We start from the raw sequence: 21030 nt of genomic DNA, 5'->3' as shown, positions 1-21030 counted from the left end.
CTGGCTAAAAAACGAGAGAGGAAAACAGGCAGAAATATTAGTTTTCACTGCAGTGCTGCAATCGGCGGGTGAACCTGTTGACCAGCACTGACCTCCATGAATAACCAGTCATTTCTCGTCATTAATGCTGGCAGAACAAATGACAATTTGATTATTTACTTAGAAACAAAGCAGCACCACAGTGTAAAAATATTCAATTACAAGTACAGCACTACTATTAGCAAAATGCACTTTAAGTATTGTAGATAAAAATACTTATCCTGCATGAAAATGGCAGATATGCTTTCACATGATATTTCTACTTTAAATATGAACAATTATTTATCATTTCCTATGAAATGTTGGCTTAAAGGTTCAGAATCCTTCGTGGAAAAACAGCATGTTTCCTTCTCAAACCTGGAATATGAGATAAACAGCAAGTGTGAGAACGTGCAAAGAACAATAAAGGGGCTTAAAAGGTTCTCTGTGGGTTCTTCCTTGTAGTTTAGTTCACAAGGAAAATAACAAAATAACCAGCAGAGAACTTCTAAAGAACAATACAGGGGCTGAAATGGTTCTCTATTGGTTCTGAAGCTTAGTTTACTTTAGGTTACTGGGATAAGAACCAGTTGAGAACAATACAGAGGCTTAAAATATTCTCTACTGGTTTTTCAGATTAGTTTACTGGGGGAAGAACTAGTAGATAACCTCTAAAGAACAATATAGAGGCTTAAAATGTTCTCTGCTGGGGTTTCAGTTTAGTTTACTGGGGAAAGAACAATAGAGAACCTCTACTAAACAATACAGGGGGGCGGGGGGACTACAATAACTTGAATACAGTACAAGTACCTCAAAATTGTACATTAGTTAAATTTCACCACTGCCTACATCCACTTCCTATTACCCCCTAAAATAAACCAAAATGTGAGTGTTTCAACATTCCCTTCTCTTATACATGACAAGATATCTAATGTTCTTGTCTTTGCTCAATAAAATCTAACAAATGAAAGCACTTCATCTATAAAAAGCTGGTCACTCGCTCATCAAATACAGTGATGAAAATAACCGCAGCTTTAGATGCAGTACTATAACTGAAACTGATTTGTCTTTTTTAGTCTTTTCCGGAGAGAGGACTGACAGTAGGTAAATCGAGAAACAGATTTTTTCCCAGATGTGTGATAAGAATCAGAGCACAAAGCGCTATATGCATCAAACTATTTTTATAAAGCTGTTAAATATCAACAGGGAATCAGCCAAGATGGAAACACCACAGACATCAGATTCCCCTCTTGTATTAGCAGCTATAATCATGATTTAATGACGCTTTATAAGCTATAAGATGGATTCTATAACACACAGCGGCTTTGCCCCATGCTTAATGATGAATGCCATCTTTGTTCATCCGTTTTATTTGATCGTTTTAAGTATAATACATAAAACAAATACAGTACATAAAACAAAGAATGAATAACAAATACTTTAAGCCCAGCTATAGCTACAATGGCTTTGCTGCTTTTTTTTTTTTTTTTTTAAATTTAAGCAAAGATCTCAGTTTAACGTTTCCTCCGAAAAAGTTACTTATCAATGCTCAAAAGCAAGAGAAACTTCATGCACGTGTGATGGCTGTTCTACGGCCTTCCTGGGATGTTGCGACCGCAGCATTACAGTCCCCTGCTGAGAGACCCATGTACAAAACTTCAGTCTGCTTCACCGCCCATGAGCTAGCTTCGGATAAAGTACATATAATCAATCCTAAATTTGTCCCGAACACGCACCAGCCACAGCTGTCCAGACACCGCGGAGAGAAAAACAAGCATTTGTCATCGGCTAGGCCAGTCGGGGCTTAAATTGGAATGCAGCGCTTTGCTGTAAGGGGCCCCCCTGAATGGGTGAAAGTAACTTAAGCGGAACTAAATCCCTTTTCTAACAGATGTATGGCAGATGAGTCTGTCACAGTGGCTGAAGGAAGGAGGGAGGGGCGGCAATCGTTACTTGGCTGGCAATAGAGAAGAGAGGGCTGGTTAGATGGATGGATGGATGGATGGGTAGACAGGGGCACTCATTTTTTGAATCACAAGAAAGACGTATATATGGACAGAATGAAGTCTAAGGGTCTATTTATCAAAAGTAATAAAGTTTTGTAAACTATAAAAGGGAATACTTTTTCATGTTTTAGGGGGACAACATTTTTGGTTGAAGAGATTTAGGGTGATATTTGTTTACAGCTGGTCTGCAGCCGTACAGTCTGGTCATTTTTCTGGTTATGATTTAGCATCTGAGGAAAGGCAGTAATTATATTATCGATTGGGGAGTGGGGCGGCACATCAACCTCCAATATTCAAATAAGCTCAAAATGTTTTTCCCATAAATGAATAAAAAATATAAATAAATGAAAATAAAGTGACTACTGTACAACAGGCAACCACACACTGTAGTCCATTTGTAGTCCAACCCTAATCATAAACAAACACAACAAATTGCTATTATTAGTACACAACTGGTTCTCGTTAGTACTACAGTATGGTTTGTCCAAGTTGTGTTGCTGTACTTTAGCAGAAGCCCCCCCCCCCAATGCTGACCCCATAGATAATATTTCGGGGTTGCCAGTTTCGCCAATAGATATCCCAATAATTCACTTGCTCTGGTGTTTGTTTGCAGTCTCATTGGCAATTTAAGATGCAAGATTAATGTTGGAGTTATGAGACTTCTATGAACAAGTTACTTTTCCAGATTAAAAAAAAATAATTAAAAGTTAAATTGTTGTCACACGACAGCCTACAGTTTTACAGTTTTTGAGACTGCATTTCGGCCAATATGTTCTGCTTCTTTTGATCTCCACACAGGCGGTTTACTTTCAACCAAAGCCTGCTCTAACATGATTGGTCAATACTACTCGACAAACTGACCCCAAACAGAACTCGAATGCTTCAGATTCCAAAATCTTGTCCTGCTGCTAAAGATTCTGCATTCATATGCACATATCAGTTTCTAGAGATGTTCTAGAATGTAGTACATCAGAATGAGCCGAACACGAGCATGAAACGAGTATCCGATACGGATAATGTACTTTTAATGAGTACGAGTATCATCCGAGTAAATAGTGCCAATGTCTGTACTCATAATTAAAGAAAATTTGAGTAGCTATGTTTAATCACACTCTTGTGATCAAACATGATCTGAAGGTCAATTCTGAGGCTGTTCTGAAAATTATTTTCTAATAAATAATAAATGTAGCAACTTCTGATCAACACATATCAGTTTCGCTCTCTGATAAAGCCACACCCTCTGTATTTTCAACACGTTCTCATCCCACCTCATCACACTTTGCAGCTCGTCAATGGACTTCCACTAACAGAGCGGAGACATGTTACGAGTCAGATATCCCTCCGCCTCTGTTGTTTACGCTGCGCGATGCCGCTACCGTGATGTCAACAAATGCACATGGTGGGATGATGCTGCATGAGGTTGTGTTTAGGCAACAACAGCACTGACAGTTAGATATAGGCGACAAACTCACAGATGGTTTGGCTGAGGGCAAAGAGTCACATGGTAAAGTGTAGAAAAAAACATCACAGATGGGAAACAAACACTGGACTCCCGCATCAAAGTCCGGGTTTGTGGGACCCATCCACCTCCCATACCACCAGCCCTATAAGCGCCTTTGCACCCTTTATATTGTTGTTGGTGTGTTTTTTAACCAGCTCAGAATGAGAATGAGATGGTCATTTAAACTCCGCCCCTTCAGAGTCCAGATACAGATAATTTAGTTGGTCGAACAGTTACAGATAATGGTGTTCTCACTCATCCCAAACAGTGGTTTATCAAAAATGACAATAAAATTTAGCCTTTGTCAGGGGAGGGCTACATTTTTTGTTGAGGGGCCAAATTTGAACAGCCATTCATCACTGGTGTACAGCCATGGTAGCGGCTCTGTGATGCTGCACTCAGGCACAGCACAGCAGTGCTTCGTGCTAAATGCTAACATTAGCATGCTAACAATAACCATACTAAATTGCTCATGGAAGTAGGTATAATGTTTAACGTGTTCTTCATAGTGTATTAGCATGCTAACATGAGTTATTTAGCACTGAATAAGCACAAAAAGTACAGCTAAGGCTGATGGGAATGTTTCAGTGGTAGGCAGACTGACACTGCCTTCCACAGGGAAAATAACAGAGGCTAAATACATTTACATGATTAGGGAGCAAAATGCTTCTTACAGTTCAGTCCCATTTCCTTTGGTAACATAACTCAAAATAAGGCTTAGTCAGCTGAAATGAAGCAGCAGCGGAGCCATTCAGCTCTGACAAAACAAACAAATGACCCCAAACTGTAAGAAGGACTGCGTCATCAGAAACAAAAGGGGAATTAGCACGTTTCTTGATCGTGTGAATTAGCAGCAGAGTCAGAGACGGGCAGGGGGTGGAGGGACAGACAGAGGTTGGACGTTGTTAGCGGGGAAAAGGATGCCTGGTCTGTTCATTTGGACTTGCTGCCATGGCGACCACAGATGGACAGATGAATAGATCGCCTTTCAAGTGCATCTCACTGGACTTCCTTTGACACTGCTGCTGCACTTGACCAAGCACTGAAACGTAGCTGATAGACACCCACAGAGCGTTTGACAGAAAGCAACACCTTACAGAACATCAACCCAAACCAGCACAAAAACACTACAGGAAATTATTGCACAAAGTTTCAAAGTAAAAGAAAGAACTTTAAGCTGATATCGTGACGATATTCACTGTAGGTCCGAATTTCACAAAGCAAAGCAGGTCCAGTAGCAGCTGATGTCGTCTTTATTTGATGGTTTTTCACCAAGCCATTGTGTCTTTGCCCCCAACTGCACTGCTTTAAATCCACGAGATTAAACAAACAGTGACTCTGAGGCACCTCTTCTGCCGGGAGCTCGGGTCCTTTGTTCCTGAGTATGTCTCACCATAGTCCAGCAAGTCACACACGCTGTGCTATGGTGGGCTCGAGCCGAAATGCCACAACGTGTGCTCATTGCTTCCAGTTTGATCAAGTCAATGTAGAAATAGATCAACAAAAGATCCAAAGATCGAAGGTTTGATCAGATGTGAGCTCCTCTACAAGCAACAAGAACAGAATCTTACACATGTGCGCACAAACATTAAGAAAGATATCAGACAAAAACATATTTGAAAGTCAACATTAGACTTTGGTACTTTTTTTTCTTCCAAAAGTGTAAAACTCAAAGGTGACATTGTCTTTTTTTTTGTCTCAAAGCAAAGTTGAAAATTACGTTTATTTACATGATTTCTTATGAAACCGGGCCTAATTTCCCCCAAATTTTTATAGCTTAAAGGTTTGATCACACTGTCATTTTAGGAGGCAAAACAATTGCATTAGAATCAGTTCATTCACTACAGAAAAAAATAAAAATTTCTCTGTGACACAGACCCTTACTGTAAATTTGCTGACACTTGTTTACCATTTCTTGGCGAATGTCTGTCTACTTCTGCTGATGTATAAACGAGCAGTTTATCTGATACAGTTACAGCACCAGAATGCAGAAAGAAAAGCATGATAATCAAACTTCATTGATTGTTTTACTCCTTACTTTGTTGTCCTCTATCAGGAGGTCAGCATTTCCCCTCTAAAATGTCTTTGTAATCGTTGAATTCTCCCAGAAGACAAACATTTTGCTGCAGTGAAAGACTCTTAATTTACCCAGAATTTATGGCAAATTAGTCCACTTAAAGGGTATATTCAATATTTTACAAACTGATCCTCTTTCCCATGTTTTTGTGTCTAAGTGAGCAATGGAAACAACTCTTAAAAAAAAATATATATATATATATATATATATATATATATAGTTCACTGAAATGGAGTTTGGTTGCTTTGGCGATGGGGATTTCGGAGCTGTTTCGGGTAAAACACAAAGAATCTTACTTTTTAACAGAAAGGTCTATCTCTGCAGAAATTCTTTCCATAATGTATATTTACTTTTAGCAGGTACTATGGCTAGTCTTACAAACTATGTATGCACGAAATATGAACACAGTTGGGACACACTACTTCTTCATAACACTGCGCCCTGAACTTTGAACTTGCTCATATATCTGTTACCATGGAAATCAAGGAAAACAAAGTGTACACAAACACCGCATCAAAATCCGGGTTTGTGGGACCCACCAGCCCTATAAGCGCCTTTGCACCCTTTATATTATGGCGTTACAAACTGGCACTGTCCGACATGTTTTAGGCGCAAGCAACAAGATCTATCTGGCTGTGTTCTGAAGAAATGGCGCTCGGGTACGCATCAAGCGGACGCCTCTGGTGCTGTCTGACAGCGTGTAATATCACTGCAACAGTCAGAAGAAAAATTTGAACCTGTGCGTGACAAAATCAAGCACTTTTAGTAGACGTAAATTCAGGGTGCACAAATGCACCCAGTGGTTACATTATAGTCTATTTTACAGCTGCAGCAATCTCAATACTGAAGAAATGGTAAAAATATCAGTATTAAAAATAATTGTTCCCATTAGTCACTAAAACACAAAAACATGGAAAATAGGGGTTCATATTGAAAATACCAAAGTTTTCTTTTAAGTTGAACAAACTTAGGGCAGCTTTATGCAACAGATGAATTGAAACATCTTCCTGAAGTGCAAGTGTTGGTTCGATCTGAGTCAAAGTTTTTCTCAGAGCTGGTGGTATTGCAGTGATTTGCCAAAGTATCAGCAAGGACCATGCTTGCCTAAATAGGTGTTTCCACCCTGGTCATCTCACTGAATGACAGTCTCTGAACTCTCACTTTGCTGATTTGTACGTCACACACTTTGCGTTTGGAGCACTGGTCTCTCAACTGTGAATATTAGTTTCCTAGCTGAGTGACCTGCGCTCAAAATTCAGTAAAAGCACATATCCTTAATTTGTCCTGAACTCACAGATGTCCACTCACCCAGTGTAAGTGGGCCAAAAAACAAGTTTTATGGATATTCTTTTTAGCAAACTGCTCTAAGTGACGACTTTTTAATTTTTTTGTATGAATGAAGAAGCGTCTTTTAAAATCTCAGAATCTCCTGCAATGATTATGTTCCCAATAAATTTTTTTTTCACCCTCAGGTAGCATCCGATCATCCTTTTCCACTGAGAATCCATCTGCCGATGCTTTTGGGAAACCAGGCCTGCAGCAGAAGGCTTTGAATCTTCAAGTAAAGATGTACAAAGAGACACAAAAGCACCCACTGCTATAGAAGAAAAAAACAGCAAAGGTTTTTTAAAAAAAAAAAAACAAAAAAAAAAAACAGACAGAAAACTAAATTATTAATGCACTTGCAGCATTAATCTCAAGAGATGTTTCTTCCACAGTGTGGAGTTAAGTACCTTTTTTTAAATCAATTTTTCAAATGCATGTTAGATTACAGAGCTTTTTTTTTCCATAGCATAAGCTCAGTGCATTTCAAGCCTCCACGATAAGTTTAAATTTAGGAAAAAATCGCTCAAAATGCCTTTGTTAGTTTAGTTTAAAACCTCAAGTTGTAGCGATCGAGCGCGCTCCCATACTTTAAGCAGTAATGGACATATACATGGTCGGTATTCAAGACAAAGAGGAGTCCCTTTGAGGAGAGTGTCATGCAAACTGCAGCAGGATAGATGAGAAAGAAGCAAAGCACCCGCTCTCGAAGTCTTAGAAGCAAGTTTGTTTGTGATCAAGCAGTTTGTTAGGCCATGAGAAACAGGAAAGGGATTCTGTTGCAGCCTTGCATCCATTCAAAGTGCTTGAATTAGATAGTTGAGTATAGTTTTTGTTCTTCAAGCGCAGATATTTGTTTTTTTTTTTTCTTGAGACCTCACAACAACCCCTTTTCCGTTTAGTCCAACCACCTCCAAATTGAATCCCTTATACGAACTCTCTGTCTCAGAAAAAAAAGAAAGATTACGTTGAGGTGACCACTCCTTTCACCACCGGTTCTCTGTTAAGATACGTAGCCCAGTAGACGAGGTTGAAGGTTCCAAAGAGGACAGGAAACACTATCCGCGACATTTTATCGATCTTACTGACACTGTTGTAGGTCTTCTTGGGGTCTACCATCTTGGTCTCCGAGGCCCTCAGCTGCACCGACGTCGTGTTGGAGATGGTGGAGATGGACACGTCCTTGGTGAGGTTGGGGGTGTAGTTGACACCCGCCGAGCAGACGTTGTTGGGCTTTTTGGACAGCACCATGGGGTCTCGTTTCTGCAGCGGGGTAGAACAGTAAAGTAGTTTCAAATCCTGCTGTTCCTGGATAATCAATGTTTTTTATTCTTCCTGGAATGATTTGTGATTTTACAGAAGAGAAACATTTATGGCAAAACATGGGATGCTGTGTGATTTAATTCAATTCGCTTTGATTTTTATTTATCATGATCGCAACATGCAAGTTTATGTTTAGTGCAGCTGCTAACAGACACATGACACTTTCCCCAGAAATCTCTGGAACTATTTAAGCAAGCAACTTGTATAGTAATCATTATTGTGAAGTGACATCAATATCCTGATTACTTGTATATAAATCCTTTTCACCGTTTGTGCAAATCACAAATTTAAAACAGTTAGCTTGAACTCTCATTTGGGATTAACATATTAGACATGGAAAAAGTGGATTAATACCACTCAAGTCCTGTCGCTAGAAGAAAATGCGGGCATTATACATTTCCGCAAACCACAAAACGCCCCATTTGTACATTTCATACATGTTATATAAACATTTCTAGGGTAATCTAGTTTATGAGCTGGCTTTGTCATATAGGGTGCAAAGGGGATTGTGGATGTTGTGCATGTAGGCAAGACGCCTGCCAGGCTGTAGACTGCTGTTCGAGACCAACAAACAACAAAAACAAGATTTAGCAGTATGAAAAGTGGTTTTTTTTTTTACTGAGGCAATGCTGCGTTTCTAGCTGGGATAGTGGCATGAAAAGTTGTTGTTTTGTACCAAGACATTGCACTCTTTCCTGCCAAGACAATGCTGCCTTTCCAGCAGAGATAGTGGCACCTAAGGTGATTGTTCTTAACCAAGACTTGGCTGCTTTTCTAATGGGCATTGTCGCCAAAAAAACTGGTATTTTAAGCCCAAACATGATCTTTTCCTAACCATTATCAAGTGTTTTTTTGTGCCTAAACCTAACCACACCAAAGTTTCAGTGTATCCACGACATAATAACGTACAATGCCAACATTTGTTCTGGTGATTGAGCTGACCACTCTAGCTGTGCACTGAGTGTGGAACCAGTTAGCTTAGCTTCGCATAAATACTGGAAATAGGGGGAAACAGCTAGCCTAGCTCTATCCAAAGCTAAAACAAAAATCCTACCTTTAGTGATCTTAAGAAGGGTGTGCATACCTTTTTGTGTCAACCACAGAAGCCAGCTAGCTCTTTCCCTCTGCCTTCTGTCTTTACGCTAAGCTAGGCTAACCATTTCTTGGCTCTTGCTACATATTCAGTATACAGGCATAAAAGGTGTATTGATCTTGTCATCTAATATCTCAAGAGAGCAAATTAGTATATTTCTAAAAGTGTCAAAAAATTCCTTAAAGGTATTTAAAGGACCATACGAGTAAATGATGAGCTATTTTAAGCAAGTTTAACTGTTTGGAGGGCACATAATTAAGACTGAAAAGGGACTGTATGGTTTAGAAAATTGTCGACAGTGACGTAAAGTATTAGTGGTTTATAGTTTATGGGCTACAACATGTGAAAGTCACATTCACATGGTCCTTTAAAGAATGGAGTAGAATAGCATATACATGTTTACATGTGTGGTATTTTAAGGGCTATGAAATGCAGTGCCTCCAGCTGTACCTTAGGGTGCTGTGCTTCCAGAGCCTTCTTGCCATCCCAGGCCCAGCTCCTCTTGGTGAAGTAGTTCACCGTGGCGAACTCGATGAGGGCGGAAAAGACGAACGCGTAGCAGACAGCAATGAACCAATCCATGGCTGTAGCGTAGGCCACTTTAGGGAGCGAGTTCCTGGCGCTAATGCTGAGCGTGGTCATGGTCAGCACAGTGGTCACCCCTGGGTGCAAACACAGGCCGTGACAAGTTTAAATTGAGGTTGCTTTTTTTTTAAAGCCTGTCTGGAGACAAGTACCATCCTCCCCTCACTCAACAAAGGTGGGCGCTTTAATAACTCTTAACTGCCAGCGACTGCAGTGCTGCTGCTCAGCGGCCAACTGTTATTATTCTCCCCTGTGTGACTGTGCATGACAGGAATATTACCCAGACAAATCAAAACATTAAAAAGTAAGTGAGTAAATAAGCGGCGTCACTCACCAAAGACAGTCCTCGCAGGAACTGATTCTCTGTTTAGCCAAAATGACACCTGGGACAGGATTACAGTCATGAAACAGGGCATATACGTCTGGATGACAAAATATCCAATCTTCCTCTTCAGGTAGAAGTGGGCCATCATCACAGTGTACTGTCCTGAGGGGACAGACAAATAAAAAGGGTAGAAAGTTAGATAGGGACAATAAACAAGTGCTTAGACGTGTCTTAATGGTAGAGATATCTGCTTTAAAGGAACGGGTCAACCAAAAATCAGAAGTACATATTTCTCCTCTTACCTGTAGTGCTTTATCAGTCTGGATAGTTTTGATATGAGATTTTTAAAGTGTGAGAGAAATTGACAGTAAAGATGTCCTCTCCAATATAATGGAGCTAGATGGCACTCGGCTTGTGGTACTCGAAGCCCCAAAGAAATACTTTTTAAAAACTCAACACCAAAACAATCTAGATTGACAAACAGCACATAAGAAAGGGTTTGTACAAACAGGGGTGAGTCAAATTCCAGGACTCTTGCAAATTTGTAAATGGAGCAAACATACTTATCATAAATTAACTTTTGCTTATATACTGCTGAAGTACAGCTCAAAATTTGTGCTAACGGCGGAAAGTTCTCTGGTTTGAGTGTTTTACAGGCAAGCGAAACATCCTGGTGCAGACTATTTACTGGTGTTTACCAAAGATTGACACTCATATGGCATTAGTAAATACTGCAGCCACAGCCATTCTTTGATTCCTAGTTTTAAAGTTTTATCTAATACACTCCATTTAATAATTTAGCCCTCAAGCACCTTGTACAAAATCTTGTTAAGAGGAAAAATATGCATTTTTGATTTTTGGGTGAACTGTCCTTTTAAAATGAACCACAGCAGGGTAAATATTGTTTGAACAAAGTGGAATTATTAATGTGATTTGCTGGGTTACCACACAGGACAACATCGTCATTACTGGCTGACAACCACAAAGTTGACAGATTGAAAGGTGCTTCTCTTTTCTTCTCCTCCAAAAATGTGTCTCTCCTTCTTCCTGCTATTTCATGATTAAATAATTACAGGTGGTGAAAACTGCAGAATGGAGGTGGAACGGTTAAAAATAAAGCTGAAATGAAAAGAACAATTTTAGTTGAAGGTGACAGCAAAATGAATCTGACTTCATCTCCATTATTTAGTGAAATATGAGAGGGTTAATTATTATGTGGACATGACAATCAGTGGCTGAAGAAGTATTCAGATCTGTTACTTAAGTGAAGGTACAAATACCAAACGCAGAAAAAACCCACACCCCAAAATCAGAGAAAAACACCCTCAAAATCATATAACAAAACACAACCAAAGACCTCAAAATTATGAAAAAACAGACCCAAACCCTCTAAATTATCAAAAAAATAGAAATAATTCAAAATTATTAAAAAAAAATGTATATACATATATATATATATATATATATATATATATATATATATATATATATATATATATATATATATATACATATATATACATATATAAACAAAACAGAAAAAGACTTAAATGTTAATCAGAATACTTGGAAATTAATTTTCTGTGAATCAGCTCTTTAATTAAACAACTAATTTTTGCTGCTGTACTTGTATAAACTGTTTGAACATTTAATTTATAACAAAACATCATATTTTATAAACTCACATGATTTCATGCAAAAATCTTTATCTGTTAAGTAACCACACAGTTCTGTTAAATGTAGTGGAGTAAAAAGTACAACATTTCTGTCTGAAATTTAGTGGAGTTAAATCAGGAAGCAGCATGAAAACAGCAGTCTGAAGTACAGGTACCTCAAATTCATACTTAAGTACAATACTTAAATAAATAAACTTAGTTACACTCCACCACTGCTGACAATAGATTATTATGCAGTTAGCATCTGGGATTCAACATTTGGAGGGAAAGCCAGGGGAAGTGTAGTGAGACAGAAAGAGAGAGGGGGGACACGATATTCAGTTAAACAAGGGAAAATTGCATTTGAGGCTTTAAAAAAATCCTCTCGCCAGCAGCAGTTTGTGACTGCAGGCGCTGGTAAACTATGAAAAACCCAGTGACAATATTCCACACACTAGGGCACATGTACACACTCTCTCTCTCTCACTCTCACACACACACAGACACACACACACACACACACACAGACACACACACATACGCAGAGTAATACATGAGGCTTTCTCCAGGCAAAATCGGATTTTTGAACCTCCCTAATCCCTGGTTACAATCTGCATCCTGCCATCAGTGAGAGAAAGAGAGGGAATGGGGAGGGAGGGGGGGCTCCCTGTCCTGGGATCTTCACACAGCTCTAAGCTCCGCCCACACCATCCTGCCAATCCAGGCACCGACACGCACACACACTCAGAAACACACATGAAGCATGATCTCCAACTGCTGACTGCCACCACACACACCTCAGTCAAAGCCACGGAGAGGGACACTCGCTGCTGCTAATCACTGGTGGGATGGAGGGGGGCTGACCGTGTGGACACCGGTCTTCCTTTTTATGTTTTTGTGATTTGACAGCTGTTTGAGAAGTCTGGACAAAAAAGCAATTCAGAAAATGCAACTGACAACGGCCTGAAAGTGAGGCAAACATCAGCTACAAACTCGTCCACCTCACCGCCATGCCTCGACCAGGAGATCCCCATTAGCTCTTCCCACGACCCCCATCACCTGGGCCAACTGACGCCCTCATGACTCCAGGCCGCCTGGCTCACAGCTACCCCATCAACCGCCGACCTGGGACAGCCCGGGGTCGCCCTTGATGCATGGATCCCGACAGGACCGGCGGCGGAGGAATGAGGAGGAACATGTTCCTCTGGTGGATCTTACTGCTTTTCTCCCAAGGATTTGTATTTCGCTACGTCCGAGGGGAACTTCCTTTTATATCGGGGAACAATGCTGCCATGCTGGTCAACTGGTGAGTGGGAAAATACACGATGCACATTTAGAGAGGTCCAAACTAGTGAGCAACCTCTGGAAACTAGTTTTTTTAAGCCCTGCAAGCCCTACAAACTGTGCAAAGAACCAGTGGTGGAAGAAGTATTCAGATCCTTCACTTAAGTACTAATAGCACCCTGTGAAAATACTGTGCTGCAAGTAAAAGTCCTGCATTGAAATGAAAGTATAATCAGGCAAATGGAATTAAAGTATTAAATGTAAAAGTACCCAATGCAGAAAAATCTATGAAAAAGACATGCCAAAAAGTAAAAATATTGTTTTTTTTTTTTTTTAAAAACACTAAAAAAAAAACCTCAAAATTATTTTAAACAAAGAAAACAATACATAAAGTCAAAATTATAAAAAAGCAAAAAAGAGGAAAAAACAGCCAAAAAAATTAATAAAAAAAACCCACACACATTCTAAAACTCAAAATTCTAAAAAGACTTAAATGTAATAGTTGGCAATCAATTTTCTTTGAATTGACCGATTGATTAAACAACCAACTGTTAACCAACTGTGATTTAATTTATAACAAAACATCACATTTTATAAACTCTATTTTTTGATGCAAAAACCTTAATCTGGAAAGTAACTAAAGTTGCCAGATAAATGTAGTAAAGTAAAGGGTACAATAGTTCCCTCTGACATGAAGTGGAGTAAAAGTATAAAGTATCATGACAGGATCAGACTCAAGTAAAGAACCTCAGATTCATACTTAAGTACAGTCTTGAGTAAATGCTCTTAGTTATATTCTGTAAAGATCTAATGCTACAGGACGTCTCATCTCCTTTTAGAGTCTGGAGATATTACTGTCTGAGACAGCCTCAGTCATAACCCGAAGATGTCTTTAAAGAGAAACTTGTGGGCTAATCTCCTCCTCCGTGTCCTCAAACGGGACTGCTGTCTCAGATTAGATGTGCTAATTAAAGCTCACAACCTAATATCCATGCTGTATCCTGAGCTGTGAATCTCCATACGTGTCTTTTCAAGATCTGTTTTTATAATATAGCAATAAAAAAACTTTCTGTTGAGGCCATGCAGCTAGAGAGGAGACGAGCCGCTGCAGGTCAGCACGAGAAAGGCCAGATTATCATTAATTGAATTCTGTTTTGAATTTCAGCTTTACAAGTGCTTCATTACGTTGTCTAGACCCAATAAAGCTGACTGTCAGACCTGTTTTAATCAAGCGAGGAAACAATAGTTAACTCCAGGTGACATTTATCAGAGCAAGAGAAATCTACTGGCCTTTACAGCAAGCAATGAACCCATTTCAGGGACATTTATTACCCTTAATACACAATTTTAATCATGTTTAATGACTTCTAGGGACTATATCTTCAAAGATATTCCCCAAGGTGTTGCTAAGGTTGCAAAAGTTGCTTCACAAGTTTCCCACATGTATGATTACACCTTATCAGCTGAATCCTTTACTGCATGTTAGCATGTTTAGCATCAAGCTGTAAAGAGTCATATTAGGTCTGTGAAAGTTATTACTGAGAGAGTCAAACACATACAGAGAGTAAATTAACCTACTGGACTCAATGTGACCCCCCCGGAGCCAAAACTCATCAGCAATCTCCACCGCCGATTTGGACGTCGTCCAGACAGAAGCTCTGAGCTGCATGATTTATGATTTACTGCTGTTGGGGCTTCAGCTAAATTCACAGATAACGTTTCGCATTTTCTCGTTATAATCAGAGCACCAGATGGCAGTTTGATGATTTAGGGGCGGACAGATAACGTTAAGTAAACTGTCAGACATATAAATACATATACAATGACCTCTGCTATTGATTAAACGCTCAGGTAAAGGATGCATCTTTTTTCAAAATGATAAGATGGCATTTCAAAGATGATAAAATGCTGTTTATGCCTGATTGTTGCCTGATCACTCATTTAAGAAGGAAGGAGTAACTGGTGTCATTTAGCAATCTGACAGGAGGCCAAGACGGCTCGAAGGAGGCTGAAAATGTGAAATCTGAAAATTTGACAGCTTAATTTGACAATAAGCTGATGATGAAACATGGCTAGCTAGCCTGCATGACTTAAAAAAATAACATAAAATATAAAGATACAAAAAGAGGTGTGTGAGGCATGGATATAGAAACGTGGATGCCTCATTGGTCACTGGATCTTATGTCAGTGTTTTTAAAGCACTGATGTTCATATATTTCATGAGTCCTTTTTATATACATCAGTTTATGATCTACATTTGGTAAAATTGTATTTTTTTTTGGCTCCAGTCAATTTAAATATCTAAAATTTGACTATTATTGTTGCTGGACGCTTTTGAGGGAGTGTATGTTGGGCTTGCATAAACTGAATTAATTATGTGGTAGAAAATATTGCATTGTCTTGAGGAACTGTAAACACATTTGCCAAGTATGGATTTGGTATTTCTTGGTTATTCCTTTATGTTATAATCTATTGAAGAGATAGAAAACTTTCAATTACAGCAAGCATGCTAGCTAGCTAACTCTGTGTGCTTATGAACAGAATATAGTCATGTTTACATTTTATGAAGGCACCACAAGAAAACTCAGTCTTTGTTTATGTTACATAATTGGTGGTTAGATGGTTTCTGTAACATATTTGAGTGCACTGGTTAGCTGTAAAACGTTTGTTACCTGGCCACCATGTTGGAAAAAGCACTCACAAGCCAGCTAAACAGTATCCTAAAATATGTTTCTGAAAATATTTTAAGGTGAGAAATGTCAGCTTTTGTTTCAGCAAATACGACACAAAGTTATTTTCATAAAAGTTATCAATGGTAGCGTTTAGAATAATAAATTAAAAAACAAATAAACAAGACAAACATGACTTGAATAAAGTGCTTAAAATGTATAAAAATTCTGCAACACAGCACAAGAAAAGTGACGTTGCACTGACGTTTCAAAGGGTTAAGACTATGCACAATGTGTTTTGGTGCAGTTTTAATTTGAAGTATATTCTGGATAAATGTCCTACCAGACAACTTGATTTAAAAATGAAATTTTCCAATTCTATACTCTAATCTAAACTTTTCTACAGTGGTGTTTCAGTATTTTTTGGGAGCATCTGTACTTTACTTGAGTTTTTATATTTCTGTCAACTTTCACTTTTACGTCACTGCATTTCCTAAATAAAATACTTTTACTTCTCTACATTGCCCCTAAACATCGTAGATATTTACTGCAAAAATGGATGGAGCAGAGGAGGGGAAGAAGGATTGAGGGATGGACGCTCAATTGAAGGAATGAGAGAGAAGGAAAAACTTTGCTCTTTAAAACTGTAAAGTAGCGAAGAAGACCTCGTTTCCCCTAAAGCATCATGTACACTCTATTTTTAAGGTGGTTTACAAAGAAAATGAACTTCATCATCTTCATGCTTGCTTCTTTTTTTAAACCAGCATTTCCTTGTACTTTTACTTTCATTTCTGGAGTACATTTCATATATTAAAATTACTTTTGATAGTAAAGTACAGTAAATATCAGATACTTTAAGAGTTTTACACAAGTGATACTCTGTTAAAAGACTTGAACTTCTACTAAAGTCATTTTCCGTAATCTGCGCTTTTACTTAAATATGGCTTTGACGTACTTAAATGTGAAGGTATCTTGAGGATTTTACTGGTTAAATAACTTGCAAACTGGTTAACATGCCAACCAGTAATTCAGCCCTCTAGCCAGGCAGCAGTGCACTCCCTCAACCGACGAACCCTTTAACCCTACTCCTAAAAACCAAGAGAAGGATTCAGTTGTAGCATGCAAATAAAATAAAAATAAATAAATAAAAAACAGGGGAAATCCACACTTTTAATAATGATTCTACTAGAAACTGGAGGGAAGTGTATTACAGTTCCGTTTTACATAAGAGTATTAAGCAGATGCCTTTCAACGCTCCCACCCCCACGCAACCCCCCCACGCGTCAGAGCGAGGCTGTCCAATCCTAACCTACAAACAGACACACGCAAATCTCTTTTTCTTGCTTTGTGAGGACCTACTGTACATTTTAGGTAAAAATATTCCCTTTTGGTTAAATTTCAAAACAGAAGCTTCCAATCACACCAAATAAAATCAACAGTATTTAAAATTATACCTTAAAACTGGCCCTAAATTTAGCCTTAAACTATGATATATGTTACAGTAACCAGGAAGAGTCAAAATATCCTGACTTTGTAGTTTTTTTACTAGTATTGTGAGGACATTTGGTCCTCATGAGAATAAATGTCCAAGAGCACAAACACACAGACTCACACACTCAGCGACAGCCGACCAACCAATCCCTCGCTGATCTGTGATGTCATCTTCTTATGCAAAAGCTGATGGGTGGTTGGATGGGGGGGGATTAACCCGAGGTCTCAGGTCTCTCTCTAGCTCTGTGTGTGTTTGTGTGTGTGTGTGTGTGTGTGTGTGTGTGTGTGCGCGCCTGGGCTCATGCGGGGATAAGTGTTGTTTGACAGGGCTGTCCGGGCCTGTAGACAGCTGGTTGTGTGAGGGATAGGCTACTCTCCTCCACTCGCCTCCACTCATTGACTCTGATCTCCTGATAATGTTTCCCACATTTACTCTCGGCCTTGCACGCCCATCTCTTCCCGCACAGTTTATCTTTTCTAATCTAGAATTAGTTACATCATGTTATTTGGTATTACACTTATCATGCATCACACAGTATGAATTTACCCGTGAAAAAGGTGCACAAGAAAGTGGAAGAATAAGGAGATTGTGTTATTGGTATAGTAATTGTTAATATTACGATGGACGTGGAGGAAAATTCTTTTACATTTTATGTTATATAAGGTTTTTAATTTTATGCCTTTCAATAGATAAAAGGGTAATGTATTATTCTATAGCTGTCACGATGTCACAAAACCCCGTAAATGGCCATTTTTACATTTTACATTTCCTTACACAGCTGAGCACTCAAAGAGACGTAAATAGTGTTTTTGGCTCTATAGATTAACATGGAGTATTTAAAGCAGCAAGGCGCTGTATATAAAGGTGACGTAACACATTTTCATGGACACTATTTCTAAACTTCCATGACTTTTCAAGGACACATAATAAAAAAAAATGTCTTGCCCGACTTTCAGAGTGTTTTTTAAACTCTGTTGGAACATTCTGTGAGCTGGCATACATGGAGGCATATTACATATTACATACACATATTAGAGCTACTTCACTTCAAAAGCTACAGAAAAATAAGTTGCCCTCATGTAAAATTGTGTGGGAGGTTATCTATTAAGATTATTATTACAATTTCATTATACACAAGTTAAGTCCACAATTTTCAAGGTTTTTGACAAATTGCATGACTTTTCCAAGCCTGGAAAATGTAATTGAGAAATTCCATGACTTTTTCAATTTTATATTATAGAAGATACATAATTTATGTCTCTTAGAGGTTGTCAGTTAGGAAAGTGGTCCCTGACAGGAAAAGTTTGGAAACCACAGGTGAAGCCGAGTGGCTTGACATATGAATCTAACGTTCGCTTGCTTTTATGGTTGTGATCAGATGAAGAGTAAAAGATTGATTTGAAATGTTGAGCACATATCTGTACGGATATTTTGATGAAATTACTGTTTAGTAATGATGAGAACTGGGAAGAAGGAAATTCTAACATTGTGCTAACAATGGCATATGAAATAACTTGCTAAATAGTGTCAGAGAGGTTAACAAAATCAGATATTTCTCCAGATATTTAGAAAAATAAAACAAACCAAAGACTGGCAAGTGAATGTAATATATGATTTCCCCCCTCTATTATGTTACAGCTACAGCACTACTGGTAGCTACATGCTACAGTGACTATACACATAATTGATAACCTTTGAATGGACAGCACTGCATGCGTTTCCTAGCAACAGCTATTACTAGCCTGCTCCCTTCATCAAATGAAATTATATGGACTGGATGTCCTGACATTCACATCATTCCTCAACAATACTGTACTCCATTATGCTTGCATTCACAGTGTGTATTATTCAGCCTTTGACATAAACTGAATCTGGTACAGCCTCTGTCCTTTTCCATTGTACTGTGTACGCTGCAGCTCATGTTCCACAGCTGTCTGAGGAACATGTTTATTTGTCTTGCATCACTTGTTGCACATCATCAAATGTTCATCCTCTGAAATTAAGGTGCACTACTATACTGCTAATTTCATTACTTATTTTACTTAAACTCCAACACTTACACTCTTTTCTCGCCAAAATTAGCATGTGCTGAATATGCAGATTTTTATTAATGCAAGAAAAAACACTAGACAAAGTTAAAAGAAAAACAACAACCCTCCTTTCCCATTGCCGGTATACCAGAGGGGTGTACAGGGCTTTGCAGTAGATGAGTATGCCTCACTTTTTTTAATGGTGTTATAGAAAACAAGGTATACATATTTTATTTTCAATTTTCAGCATATTTTCATGTTCTTGTTTTTAACTTTTTTGGCGCTTATTTCCAGGTAATTTTCTTGTAACTTTTTACTAATTTTTTGCTTATTTTTGGGCCATGTCTTGTGTAGTTGCTCATTGCCTTATCCACATGTTTTTGCAAAGAAAATCAAACCAATTTGCTGAGGTTTTAAAGGGTTAATATGAAAATGCCCTGTGGGTTTGAGCTGCTCTGGGCAGTTAAATATTGCAACAAGAACATGGTCCTACATATGTTTCACAATAAAATGCCTTGTGTCAAAAACTGATGGGATTCCGTTGACAGAAACACTGTCAGAGGGCTTTCATTTTGAAACCGAAAATGGGAATGGTTGGGTAAAACAGATATATTTGTATTTCCTAATGTCTGACAGAGTAATTGAAACTGCAGTAAAAGGTGGTATGATGTCAATAAAATGATCAAGACACCATTTTATCTTCATAATTCTGCTGAAAACTGGGTGCTGCACGCAGAAAAATTAATCGGACTCTGTTTCTGTAGATGTGCTGCAGCTGAGAAGCAGCTGAGCCGTGCCGAAGCAGCGCTGCTCACGCTGGCAGTGTGGCTGCTCTAATCGTTAATATGGGCACCGACAAAAAAAAAACCCCAACAGTATTTATGATGCTCCCGCGTTGCTGATGCAGGCAGTTTGTCCCAGGCATAATTGGGAAAGATGTTTAATTGCTGCTGCTTGTGATGGAGTGTCATGGCATTGCGCTGGAAAAGGGGCGAAAACTAGTGTGTCCACTGCAAGTCCAATGGAAAAGCGATGGGCTTTTGAAGCCAATCTGACAGTGACCAAACTGTGGAATTATAACAGGGTCTGTCATGTGATATCATTGGGATTTATAAGGAGAAAAAGGGCATCTGAAAATCAGTGGATATATTTTTTGAGCATCACAAACACAAAATGGTTTGTTTCACTATCGGGATTTGATCCATTTGGTCCTTTATCATATCAAAAGTCTACATAAGCTGCATGATTAAATTCATTGCTATCCACAATCAAGTTTGCAGAGAGATAAACTGCAAGTTAGCTGCTTGGCTGGCGAAATCCCTAGTAGGCTCAACGATGCAGAAAATCTGGGAAATTCTATACCCTAGAACATTTTTGGCTTCACACGCCACAGAGCAACTTTCATAGGAATGAACAGAGCCCAACCTCCAACGCTGTATCAAGCTGTCTTTATACATCCCCAGCACATGGGGAAAGTTTGCACCTGTTGAACCTGGTTGTTAGTAGGTTTTTTGCCTCGTGGGAAAGGGTTTATACTACCACTACCACTATTCCAGTAGCAAAATGATGATTATTTTATTTTATTTTATTGATATATATATTTCTATATAATGTAAGGTTTTAATTTTTAGCACTCTTGCATGTAAAGC

At 38.7% G+C, this 21030-nt stretch overlaps 2 protein-coding genes across 4 annotated transcripts in view; one reads left to right on the top strand and one right to left on the bottom strand.

Moving 5' to 3' along the window:
* Positions 1-1372: 1372 nt before the first annotated feature.
* The window catches only part of LOC121962718 (gamma-aminobutyric acid receptor subunit alpha-5-like), a 270680-nt gene continuing 251022 nt past the window's right edge, over positions 1373-21030 (bottom strand). For both annotated transcript variants that reach the window (XM_088074904.1, XM_042512977.2), the window contains 3 exons: positions 10261-10413; positions 9792-10003; positions 1373-8188 (listed from right to left, as the gene is read on the bottom strand). In XM_088074904.1, the coding sequence (XP_087931030.1) occupies positions 7889-8188; positions 9792-10003; positions 10261-10413 (665 nt within the window). In that variant the 3' untranslated portion in view covers positions 1373-7888. The remainder of the gene's footprint in view (positions 8189-9791; positions 10004-10260; positions 10414-21030) is intronic.
* Positions 12544-21030, top strand: part of LOC121962717 (gamma-aminobutyric acid receptor subunit beta-3-like) — an 81885-nt gene continuing 73398 nt past the window's right edge. Inside the window, exon 1 of one of the 2 annotated variants that reach the window (XM_088074902.1) lies at positions 12544-13212. In XM_088074902.1, coding sequence (XP_087931028.1) covers positions 13061-13212 — 152 coding nt within the window. In that variant the 5' untranslated portion in view covers positions 12544-13060. The remainder of the gene's footprint in view (positions 13213-21030) is intronic. The other variant, XM_088074903.1, reaches the window with a different exon arrangement.

This window comes from Plectropomus leopardus, chromosome 24 (genome assembly GCF_026936395.1).
Source record: "Plectropomus leopardus strain MGB_pleo_1.0 chromosome 24, ASM2693639v1, whole genome shotgun sequence".
NCBI classification, from domain to species: domain Eukaryota; kingdom Metazoa; phylum Chordata; class Actinopteri; order Perciformes; family Serranidae; genus Plectropomus; species Plectropomus leopardus.
Note: the sequence above shows the minus strand (reverse complement) of the source record. Positions and strands in the feature narration are given on the sequence as shown.